Below are 12,919 nucleotides of genomic sequence, written 5' to 3'. Positions count from 1 at the left end.
TAATGTAGGTCAGGTTGGCCTCAAACCTAGAGTCTTTGTGCCTTGTCTCCCTAGCGTTGGGATTAAAGGCATGTGCTATCACACCCAGCATAATAAAAATATTAAGTATTTTTATTTACTTAATAAAAATATTAAGTAAAATCTTAAGTATTTTCTCATCTGGTAAAAGGTCAGATTTCCTGTCAGGATATTTGTGGTTCCTGGTGGACACACCCCCACTTGGCTCCAAGAACTTACAAAGGCAGTTGGGGAACAGCAACAGTCAGCTGCCTCTGTGCCCACATGGCCCTGTGTGCTTCCTCACACTGCTTTAGCTTAATCTTTGGCTGTAACTCTACACAAGAGGGCCTCAAGTCCAAAGCCGAGCCCACCCACTGAACTGACTCCCTGGAGTGAAGGTCCATACCTCCAGTGCTCAAGACTCAATGCCTCCCAAATCCTCCCATGGTGGGGAAACAGACCCAGCCTCACACACGCTAGGTAAGTCACACTCCAGCCCTCAAAAATATTCGTGGCGCTAAATAGTATTCACCATTTTATGTACTTTTGAGATGGGAAGTAACTAAGTAGCACAGTTCTATCAGCAGCCTCAGTGCTGGGATTTAGAAGTATGTGCTACAGGGCTTTAATGTCATTCTTATGGCTGACTAAAAGCCACCTCCACTCACTTGGTTTCTTCTGGTCTTGTTATGTAGCCATGGGGTAGCCTTGAGGCCCCCAAGTAATGGGACTGACTGATTGTAGGTGCAGGCCACAACATACCTGCTTCAAAGTTTGATTTTCCCATACTTTGTAATCACTGGGGATGAAGTTCAAGAATGAAGTGTGCTGACTTAAACAAGGCCAGTTTAAGAAATGGGATGGTATAGAATGCATCTAACAAGTGACACTTTTCTCTGAGGAAAAAGCCATACTGAAAGTGTGAAGGCTACCAAACTCAGACTGGCTGTCCTTGACACTACAGTACAAAATACTTCACTGTGACAGCTGAGGGGGATACCATGACTATGCCGGGCAAATGTTCATGACTTCTGTAGAGAAGATATGAAGGCAATCTTATGAAGATTATGAAGAAGTAATTCTGATATTACTTCTTTTTATGCACAGTTTCCACCTTAAAAATTACTGCTAAATGACACCAACATTCCAGATCACAACAGAAGAAAGACCAGGCCATCACCCATCTCCAGCATTTCAGTTTGGTCATGAGGTCTGCACCCACTGCTCAGAAGGAAGCCACATGTTTCTTCCTTACCCCATAAACTCAAGGTCAGAGAAGATGAAAGTTTTGTTGATGTCAAAGCCACAGGCAATGATGTCCTTCGCATTTTCCACAGTGTAGCTGTATGCCTGCTCCAGAGTCAGGTCCTTCCACAGGTACTTCTCATCATCAGACATCTGGATGACCAAAGGCACATTGAACACATCTTGCAGCCACCTACAAAACATGAAGGTATTTGTAGGTATGAACGTGCCTGGTAGCCGAGTCTAGGGACACGGAGAATGGAGATCCTGAGGAAGAATGCCACTTTTGAGGTGAACACAGTTCCTACCTCCTCTGTAACTGTAAGATTGCACTATCAATGCCAAACATTTCACTAATGCTTTTTTCCTGTAAGAAATTCCTGTCCCTTGGTAGACACGAACATGAGGTTTGGACTAGAGTGGGCTTAGGTGGCGAGGACAAGGAGCAGGGAGAGGAGTGGAGCAGGCTGGTTGAGCCCACGGGGGTGCTCTCCCATCACACCAGGCTCTTCTGGAGCGAGCCTAGGTACAAAGGCAATGAGGAGGTGGCCTGTAGCTCAGCCAGCAGAAGCAGCCTTGTCTGCTAAGATGCCCTATAAACTCCACTCTTACCACTGGGGAGTGACAAGTCACATGAGCAATACTTACTTTGTGAAAATAAATGGGACGAGATGACCCAGATGCATTGCTTCAGAGGAGGGGCCCCTGCCTGTGTATAGATAAAATGGCTTCTTATTTTCATAGGCATCAAGAACTTGATTCATATCTCTAAAGGAAGAGAGAAAAAAGAAATAGTATCATTTTCTGGAAAAAGTACCAAAACCCTAAAGCAGATGTGATGGCCATCACAGATAAATAACAGGTGATAATCAGAATGTGTTCTCTTTGGAGCTGGGAAACACGATGACAGGCAACTAACTTGGAGAGGACTCCCGTGAATAATTCTTTTGGAAGCCAAGACATGCGAATTAGGAATAAAAGGTTTAAAATCTGGGCCAGATATGACGGCCCACACCTTAAATCCCAGCATTCAGGAGGCAGAGGCAGGCAGATCTCTGTGAATTTGAGGACAGTCTGGTCTACAGGGTGAACTCCAGGACACCAGTGGCACATAGTGAGACCCTGTCTCTGGACAACACGTTAAAGGAAGAGCATGAACATGCCACTGGTACTTCTTGGAATGCTCCAACGACCAAAGTGAATGCACTCAGTGCTTTCTACAACCTTTAAGGATGAGACACTGGGTCAGTACCACATACACTTCCCTTTAGAACCCACCAGTCCTGCAATTGCAGAGACCGAGCCTAGGAAAACCTCAGGGTGCCTAGCTTGGGGAGGACAGAAAGGTACGTTGGCAGTCCAGTGTGAAGTCCCCAGCTGAAGAGCTGACATGGTAACCCAGGCCAGTTTGGGGGGCTTGGGTCTTTCACTGGGATCCATTCCAGAGTCACCCTCCTTCCTTCCCCAGGATGGGGTACCATCAGTGCTGTGGGGGCCCTACTTGCTGGCTGTGATCAGCATCAGCTGGTAGTCCTCTTCTGCCTGTAAGTGCCTAAGATCTGAGCAGTATCTGGGATTTGTGTGGGTGTGGTGGGGAGGGAGTCAGGATAACTTCAGGTATGGTTTCTTAGGAACTACTTTTGAAACAAGGTCTCTCACAGGTATCTGGGGCTCACCAAGTAGGCTAGGCTGGGTGACAAGTGAGCCCCAGGAACCAGCCTTTCCCTGTCTCCCAAGCTCTGGTTTACAAGCATGTTGTCATCATGCCTGGTTTGTGATGTGGCTCAGGAGATGGCAACATTTCCTTCCTTCTTCGCTTTCGTTCTTCCTTTCTTAAAGACAGGGTCCCACTATGTAACTCCCGCTGTCCTGGAACTCACTATGCAGACCAGGATGGCCTCAAACTCAGAGATCCTCCTACTTCCCAGAGCTGGGATTAAAGGCTTGTGCCACTATGCCCAGCCTCTTTCTTTTTTAAAATGTATTTTAAACCAGTTAAAGGCTAGGCATCCTGTTTCTGGGCAGAAGTGCTGCAGATAAAGAATAAGAACCCCTTCGCCAGGGGCCTGGACAGAAGAATCTAGACAACAGTGTGCTATAGTCAGCAGCGGTAGCGCAGGACTGCAATCTTAGTACTTTGGAGGTAGAGGCAGGAGGGTCAGGAGCTCGGGGAGAGCCTCAGCTACATAATGAATTAGAGATCAGCCTGGGCTATTATTGAGACCCTGCCTCAAAAAAGAAACGAACAGAAAGAAACATTCTAGTGGCACCTTCTCTTATGATCTAAGGCAAGGCACAAAACTGGTTCCAGCTTGTGCACACTTATTTACATTGTGTGTTTTGTACACAGTGGTTTTTGTTGTTGTTTTTAAATAGGGAGGGTCTCATTTAGCTCAGGTTGGCCTTAAATGCAATGTGTAGTGGAAGGTGACCTTGAACCCCTAATTTGCCTGGGTTCTACCTCTTAAGTGCCAGGATTATAGGTGTGCACCACTACCTTGGTTCCCGTTTCTCTGAGACAGGTTCTTGCTATGTAGTCAAGAATAGCCTGGGTATCCCACTCCTGCCCCACACCACAGGGTTTGTGTTGCACTGGTGAAGCTGCTTCTCTGTTCCTCTAACTGTGAAGAGTTTTCTGCTTCTCTAACTTACTCGAGTAACTACTTTTTTGTTGTTGTTTGTTTTTGAGACTGGGTCTCACAGTGTAGCCCTGCTGTCCTGGAACGTGTTATGCAAACCGGGCTGGCCTCATCTGCCTGCCTTTGAGGACTCGTGAGTGCCTGAATTAGAGGCCACCACACCCTGCTTCACCCAGCTGACTTTTAACGGGCACATGCAAGAGAGAAAACCATCCCATGAGTTGCTCTTCATGTGGTCACAGCCCTTATCTGAGAGCTCACTAGGCTAGGCCCTGGCCAAGGCCCATCTACGTTATGCATACCCTTCCAGAAGGGCCTTGTTAGAGACGAGCTTATAGATGCCATCTCACCCTCAGGTTCATAATATCATTAGGTAGTGCGTTCTGCCAAACTTCAGAATGTGTAAATGCCTTTCTGAGGGCAGTGAGGGCCGTAGGATGTTAGGTGCTTTAAGATCAACATCACGGTAAGATAGCTCAGTGGGCAAAGACGCTTGCTCCCAAGCTTGATGACTAGAGTTCCGTTCTTGGGGCCCACATGGTAGAGGAGAGAACCAAATTCTTCCTGTGAGCTGTCCTATGACATCCACGTGCAATGTCTACATTTTTCATCCCCCCCCCCACAAAAATTAAATAATAATAATAATAAAAAAAAAGAGCAGAACATGTGAATGGGCTTTCACAACAATCTGAGCACTCCCACAAAGGAGAGTTTGGGAGTCTGGGTACGATGGTATGTCCTGCACTCCTAGCCCTTGGAGCCCGATACAGGACTGTGAGCTCCAGGCCAGCCTAGGAAACATAAGACTCTGCCTTAGAATAAACAATGGTTTCCAGACCAGCTAGGGCAAAACAGTGAGATCCTGTCTCAAAAAACAAACCAAACCCCTAAACTTACGACAGCACTTTAAGCTCAGTGTTCCCCAAACTGGCCAACAGATCTGGAATAGTGTGTACACCGAAGTCCCAGGAGAAAGCTCCACCTGTGCTCAAGACTGCGGGTTGACCAGTCACAGGGGTGCACACGGGTGGACCAGAACATTATGGGGTTGGACCATGTTAGCTTTCCCAATAGCCAGTCACTGCTCACCTTAGTGTGTGACTGGACTGCCTAGTGACCGTCAGGTGGTAATGTTTTGGAATGTACTAGAGTTGCCACCAACTCAAAAGCTAGGAATGTCACCAGAAAGCACCTCAGGCCTACTGCAGATACTGACCTGCTGTCTTTGTTAATGCATCTGAAGAGTGCCCTGATTGATTCATGCCTTTCTTTTGTTCTGAACAGAATGGTTCTGTTAAGCTGTTTCCACACTGGAAATGGTATTTGGGGAATAATCTGTCCTGAGCTCCGGTCACATCCATATTTGGCTCGAAAATATACTACCCTTTATTCCCTGAGGGGTGAGAACTGTGTTTCTGCATTGACAACCCTCTACTAAAATCCCAGATGCCTTTCCTGTAGAAAAGAAAAGGCTGATTTTAAAACTCACATTGAAGTGAGCTAAGAATATAAAAGTATTCTTGAAAAAGAATGAAGTTGGAAGACTTGTATTTTTAACTCAGAATTTGTTTTCTTTCTATTTTGGAGATATAATCCTCAAGTTTCCCAGGCTAGCCTTGAGTTGGCTATGCAGCCGAGGATGACTCCAAATGTGTGATACTCCTGCTTCCGCCTCCTTAGTGCTGTAATTACAGGTATGTCCCATCACCCAGTTCTGGGAGTGACTGCTGACAGGGACGTTTCTCTGCTGGGTGGTAAAAGGCTCTGTAATTAGATTGCTGCAGGGCTTATGCAGCTCTGCAAATACACTAAACCACTGAATAGCACAGTTTAAAGAGCTGAACTCTATGATACGTCAATTAAATTTCCTCACAATAACTTTTATTTCTTTTTTTTTTTTTGTGTGTGTTGTATATATGTGAACGTGAATGTGTGTTCTTGTGTGTGTGTGGAGGTCAAGAACAACTTTTGGGAATTAATTCTTCCCAAATTCATACCATGTGGACCTGGGGACTGAACTCAAGTTAAGTTTAGAAGCAGGTGCCTTTGCCTGCTGAGCTATCTAACCAGCCCTCAATCTCCCCCATCCCCACCGGCTCCCACAAGGTTTCTCTATGTAGCCCCAGCTATCCTGAAACTCTACATAGACTAGGCTGGCCTCAAACTCAGAGAGAACCCCTGCTTCTGCCTCCCAAGTGCTATATTTAAGGGTGTGTGCCACCACACTTGGCCTCAATTGTTTTTATATTACATTTTATTGATTCATTTGTGTCTTTCTGTGAGTGTATTCATGCCATGGAGTGTATGTGAATGTCATACTCTGTGGAAACCTGTTCGTCTCTCCTTCCACCATATGGATCCTGAGAATGGAACTCAGGTTGTTGGGCTTGGCAGTGGGCACCTTTATCCGCTGACCCATATCACTGGCCCAGAATTCAATTTCATTTAAGAAAAATACTGATTATATTCTGCCCAGAATTCAATTTCAATTAAGAAAAAATACTGATTATATTTTGCCCAGAATGTGGGCTGAGCAGGGCCCAGAGCTCTCTGTAGACATGATGTGAAATGTTAGGATAGAAATGTTCTTTCCTGGGTGTTCCTTCAAGTGTAAGTAGAACAGAACACCCTGGCCCCAGGTCACTGGTTCCACAAAGAGGAAAAGCGATCTGTGGGATGGGAGAGGCAAGAAGTCTTCTGGAGCTTGCCCATTCTTGATGTTATCTGCATGGAATTTATGGCCCATGGCAGGGATACTCTGTACCATGGGTTCCGCTGTAAATGTCTCTTGATGTCATTCATGAGTGGGTGGAAGAGCACAGGTAACTTCAGGAAGCCTACAGCTCACAGTGTGGGAAGGACAAAAGCTGGACCTGATATTCTCTTGCTTTCATGATTTACAGAATGTAATATGGCTGACTGTACTTCACCTGCAAAGAACTGACCTCCCCTTGTGAAGTGGGGAGTTTACAGAGAACAACTGAGGACTTGCAGGGGAAGGTACCGGGTGACTCCACAGTGTCTTACCGTAGCACCAGTTCTCCCTAGTACCTCCCAACTCTATGAACCCAGAGCAGAGGAAGGGCCCTGACCTGTGGGAGAAGAAGATGCCTCTGCGCAGGAAGCGGTGTGGTCTCTGGCCAGTTGCCTTCTCTATTCGGTTTATCAGCTCTTTGTCAATTTTGCTGCTTCCAAACTGAACTGCAAAAAACAGGAGATGACTTTCTTAGATGCCAGAAGACTTAGTGACCTGTCCCAATGACCCAAATCTCTTTAGGCTCTGGGCTGTGATCCTTCTCCTCAAAGTGAAAAGACCTTTGTATCAAAACAGCTGAGGCCCCAATCAGCAAAACAGGGACACACCATACACTACAGTATTTTGTGCCTGATCTAGACAGTGATGGGAACATATCCAGAACACAGTCAGTTCTGATGCACACACACCTCAAGGCGCAGCTTACACCCACCGACAAGAACCACAACTTTCCCATTTCTCAAACTGCTGACCTAGATTCACGCTGGTCCTGAAGAGACTTTTCCCTCAGTGAGTCTGTTTTAGGTCATGGAAGTAGCTTTGATACAGACGTAAACATGATATCGAGTGGGCAGGTAGCACCTTAGAAGAGGGGTGTGATGGTGAGACCTCACTAGCAAATATGCCTACTGCAATAGAGCTTTCTAAAGTTCCAAAGTATCCCAAGACAGGTAAATCTACCAGGTCGATTGCTTAGATCATAATTCTAAAATATGTCATTTCATATAATTTAAAACTTTGGTCTCTTGAGGCACAATCTATGTGTCCCAGGCTGTTACTGAAGTTACTATGTGGCTGAGGATGACTTAAAATTTCTGATCCTTTTGTCTCCACTCCTGACTGCAGGGTAACAAGTATGAGCCACCATGCCTGGTTAATTATTATCTAATTAAAAAAAAATCCTTTGGGATTATAATATATAACCAAAGGGTTTTAGGATATGCATGTTTTTTGATATCAAACCTTTTTACTTAGGAATAATTTGAAATTTAAAAATATCATATATGTCCAAAGATACTGAAATCATTATGTTTAAAGCATATCTGAATTTTTGTTGACTGCAGCGCTATTCACAAGATGGAATCTCCCTTTGTGTTTCTGAATGGACAAAAAAAGCGACATTCACACGCACACCACCCACCCACCCAGAGCACAACCCCACTGCTACGAAGGAAACGGAATTCTGTTATTTACAACAATAGAGATGAGCTATAAGAACAAGCCAAATCAGCAATGCACAGATAAGTACTGCAGCATCTCATCTTATGTGAGATTAGAGGAGTAAGTTCTGGTGGCCATCAACAGGGTGCTGCAATCAACAACAATAATGTATTGCATATTTCATAACAGCTACCAGAGAGGACTGTGAAAGCTTTGCCACAAAGAAAGAAAAATGTCGTTGGTTATAAACATGTTTAATATCCCAACTTTGTCATTACCCAGGGTATGCATGTATGGACAATCATTTTACGCTAAGAATATATACAATTACTGTGCAAGTTAAAAATGTACAAAAGTGCTTGTACAAATACACACATTTAGAAACACCACTGGGCCTGACACAGTGGTCACCACTGGGCAGTGCGGATGCTGCGAGGGAAGACGCTGAGGACTCACCAATGAGCTTGTCATAGTCGATGCCTTTTGCACTGCTTGTCCGCACTGTCCATGGGTCCACGAAATCCTCACTGGCTTTTGAGGCATCTGAATCACTCTTACTCCCAGCTGTTGAGTTCCCTGGGGGGCAGTCAGCCTTGTAATCCTCACCCATGGCGGTTTTATAGCTCATTTTTAACGATAGCAGCATCTTTACTGCAGAATCTATCTCATCCTAAAGAGAAAAAGGTGGATGCTCAACATGCTGACAAAGCGAACGTCTGCAGAACACCAGTCAGGTGTCAGGCACTGTGCCAAGGACTTTCACTCGTCACCTTGTATAGATCTACAGCCTGGACAAGTGGGCACCGCTGAAGCTGTCTAGGCCTGCTGAGGACTGTCAGAGCCAGGGATTTGTCCTCAACAGAAAAAAGCCGGGCTCAGCCATATTTTGCCTTTACTTGATACTCCAGTGCTACAGATTATGCTAGTAATACGGAGTGCACTACTGTCTATGACAGCTAATATACTAAGGCTCCTTTTTTGGTTTGTTTTTTTGAGACAGGATTTCTCTGTAGCTTTGGTGCCTGTCCTGAAACTAGCTCTGGTAGACCAGGCTGGCCTTGAACTCTGCCTGCCTCTGCACCTGAGTGCTAGGATTAAAGGTGTGCACCACCACCGCCCGCCCGGCAATGCTAAAGCTCCTTAAACAAGACTGATGGCAGAGAACATGTGTGACAACTCCTTTAATGGAGGTCAGAGTGCTGCATCTTGCACTGGTTAGGATGAAATTTACAGATACAACCAAAGATGCCAGAGGAGTTGTGATGGCAACTCAAAGACATGAAAGCAAATAAAGGCAATGGGAAACTATAAGCCTCCAGGGATGCTCAGGAATAGGCACACCACTAGATGATGCAATCTTTCTTTTTCTTTCTTTTCTTCTTCGTCTTCTCTTCCTCCTCCTTTTTTTTTTTTTTTTTTTTTTTTTTTTTTGAAGACAGGATTTCTCTGTGTAACAGCTCTTGCTGTCCTGGACCTTGCTCTGTAGACCAGACTGGTCTTGAACTCATAGAGATCTGCCTGCCTCTGCATTCCAAATGCTGGGATTAAAGGTGTGTGCGACCACCACAAAGCTCCTTTTTTTTCTTTATTAATACCAGGTTAATTATTTTAATTTTAATTATTTTTGACTGTGTAGGGAGGCCAGAGGCTTTGTATTCTCTGGAGTGCGCAGACATAATAAATAAATAAGTAAAGAATGATAGATAGATAGATAGATAGATAGATAGGTGTGTGCCACCACCACCTGCCTAGATGATGCAATCTTATGAAGCTATTTCTTTTTAAGATTTATTTTCATTTGATGTGTATGATTATTTGCCTCTATGTATGTATGCATACCCTACGTGCCTGTGGAGGTAAGAAGACGGCACTGGGTCTCCTAGCACTGGAGTTACCTTTGTGAGTTACCATGTGGGTGCTGAGAACCCACATTATGAATTATGAGCAGCAAATGCTCATAATTGCTGAGCCATCCTTCTAGCCAGTTACCAAGCTATTTCTAGTGTCTACATACATACATATCTCTGCAATCCCAGCACTTGGGATGTGAAGGCATAAGGATCAAAAGTTCTAGGCCATTCTTGGCTATATAGAAAGTTGGAGGCCAATTTGGGTACACAAGACTTTATTTTAAAAATAATAATAATAAAAGATAAGGTAACAGCAGCAGCAACAGCAAACGCAAGCTATATCCTTGCTTACTTTGGAAACTTATTGAAGATCCCCTTCTTCTAGTAGCTCACAATGGCCACCCCATTTAAAAGAGCAGGCCTAATTAAGGCGACCCAATCCTGCTGTGCCCCAAAGTTCTAGACTGGTAACTGGCACCGCTGGCACAGCTGGATTAGACCACAAAGGCTACACAGTCTAATTTGTTTGCCTAGGGCAACACAAATATTTTCACTCAGAATTTATGCAGCATGTACTGGGTTTCCTGGCAAAGAACTACCATGACCCAACCTCATTTAGGAAGCTGCTCAAAGGGCACAGCACCCTGGCCAAAGAGGACCAGGATTCTGTAGTGGTCAGTGCTTCAAACAAAATTATCTGGAATTTGTTATCAAAATGAGTTTGCCTCATGCAATCAATAACCCCATGTCTATAGCTCACAGAAGTGAGAACATGCCTTCCCCGGGTAGCTGCCTTGATGTCTCTGCAGCCCTAGGCTCAGCTCTGGAAATAAAAACCAATGTTTAACAAGTGTAATCTGCAGAATTACCTATGGGCAGACCTGCCTCGCCCTGAAGTGCACTGTAGTCGGCATCTTTCAGTCACGACTGGTGACAGTTTCTCCTCCTGGCCTGACTACCTGCTACTAGAAGGCTCTGCAAAGAGGAAACACTGAACCCCATCCACCGCCAGGGAGCTTCTGTAGCCTGGAAAAAATGGTGACAAATAGACCCTCCTGGCCTCCTTCTTCTGTGTAGTATGGGCCAGAACACAGAGACTCAACTTACAAGCCAGTGTTCTAGTGGTGCCACACTCAGGAGACAGAGGCAGGTGACTGAGTTCCACACTGGCCAGGGTTACATAGTGAGGCTATGAGGGTGAGGAAAAAAAACAGTAATAATTAAAAACATTACTAAATGTGTTATTCAAATTTAAGGTAAAACTGACGAATATACCACTGCTAACCTTCCAAAGTAGGTTTACAGAAGAAATGATCAATACTTGAGTTTTTTATTTATTTTAGGTTTTTGCCTCAAACCATTTAGCCCAATTCATTGAGCCCACCTAGTGAGTAAATGTTTTTCTAGATAATCAGGTTTTTGGAAATTTGGAAATCATTTTCTTTCTATACCATTATTTTTTTCGAGACAGGGTTTCTCTGTAGCTTTGGAGCCTGTCCTGGAACTAGCTCTTGTAGACCAGGCTGGCCTCGAACTCACAGAGATCCGCCTGCCTCTGCCTCCCGAGTGCTGGGATTAAAGGCGTGCGCCACCACCACCCGGCTTTTTTTTTGTACTGTAATGATTTACTTTTCATAGGATCAACAATCTACTAAAGCCGCTGGGCTAAAAGTGCGGTGATGGCACCGTCTGGCGACACAAACACAGGAGTTTGAGAAGACAGCTGAATGGAGAGGGGCAGAGGAGAAGAAAGTCTGGAGATCTAGGAGCGGAGGCACCAAAGACCATGAAATACAGACCGACTATGCTCCTGAGATCTACACTATGCCATCAAGATCCTTAAAAAAGGCATAATTCCAAGGGACAAAGAAAACAGGAGGAGCGTGGCCGCAACAAGACCCGGAAGGTGCAATATTCAGGGGCAACTGACACACACTTCTCGTGTGACTGAGCACACGAGATGAACAAATGCTGAGAACTGCTGGTGGACGGGTGGCGACCCCACGTCACACTGTGGACTACAGAGAGACCCACGCACTGTGGGCAGTGGGCTCGGTCTGCTTAGGAAGCAGTTGTCCAGCTTATGCCCAGGGCCCCACTCTATCCAGGTTTCCATAGGAAGAAGACAGGGCATGTAGATTAGAGACTGCTGTACACAGCAGTGGGCAGTGAAGCGCACCAGGAACAGTCCGAGACAACCACAGAGACTTGTGTCCCACTTAGGGGAGGGTGTGGCAGCCACTCACACTCCCCAGACAGCAGATCAGAGAATCTGGTTTCTAAGGAAAGAGATTAAGACTCTGAGCCCAATGATTCCCTAACCAAACCAAGCCTGATGCTATCCAGGAAAAGGGCCGTGCACAGATAATGTCTCCTCACATTGTGACCGACTGACAGTTGTCCTCAAGGCCTTGAATGGATGCGCAAGAGATAGCTCATATCTGAGATGCGTGTGATATAAAAGGAAGAGGGAGAAACTCACATGGGGATACCGGGATTCTAAAGGGAGCAGGGAACACTGGGAAAACTACCACCAGCATCTTAGTGAACTAAGGAACATGACTACAGGGGTGCTTGGGAGTTTAACGTGAAGGAGAAATGGAAGACAGAGGGAGCCGAGGTGAGGAAATAGCCAGGGAAGAACAGAAAGAAATGGAAAGTAGGGTGGTGGCGGTGTACTCCTTTAATCTCAGCACGCAGGAGGCAGAAAGGCAGGCCAATCTCTGTGAGTTGGAGGCCAGCCAGACTACAAAGCTACACAGAAAAACCCTGTCTCAAAAAAAGAAAAAAAAAAAGGAAATGGAAAGTAGCAGGCAAAAACTAAGAAAACGAGATGAGAGTTTTCTGACTTAGAAAAGACTGAGCATCAAAGAGATCAAAGAAACGATAGGACGTCTGAGAATTAAAGCTTGCAAAGAGCATTCATTGGTCCTGTCCCAGGAATGTCAAAGCACCGGAACTAAAAGGGTCCTGATGCCCACTGAGCACAG

At 45.3% G+C, this 12,919-nt stretch overlaps 1 protein-coding gene across 4 annotated transcripts in view; it reads right to left on the bottom strand.

The window, feature by feature from the left end:
• The window catches only part of Wars1 (tryptophanyl-tRNA synthetase 1), a 30,506-nt gene that overhangs the window by 9,471 nt on the left and 8,116 nt on the right, over positions 1 to 12,919 (bottom strand). For all 4 annotated transcript variants that reach the window (XM_038337659.2, XM_038337661.2, XM_038337663.2 and 1 more), the window contains 4 exons: positions 8,536 to 8,749; positions 6,977 to 7,085; positions 1,894 to 2,013; positions 1,256 to 1,438 (listed from right to left, as the gene is read on the bottom strand). In XM_038337659.2, the coding sequence (XP_038193587.1) occupies positions 1,256 to 1,438; positions 1,894 to 2,013; positions 6,977 to 7,085; positions 8,536 to 8,749 (626 nt within the window). The remainder of the gene's footprint in view (positions 1 to 1,255; positions 1,439 to 1,893; positions 2,014 to 6,976; positions 7,086 to 8,535; positions 8,750 to 12,919) is intronic.

The sequence above is a fragment of the Arvicola amphibius genome, chromosome 7 (genome assembly GCF_903992535.2).
Source record: "Arvicola amphibius chromosome 7, mArvAmp1.2, whole genome shotgun sequence".
Taxonomy (NCBI): Eukaryota; Metazoa; Chordata; class Mammalia; order Rodentia; family Cricetidae; genus Arvicola; species Arvicola amphibius.
Note: the sequence above shows the minus strand (reverse complement) of the source record. Positions and strands in the feature narration are given on the sequence as shown.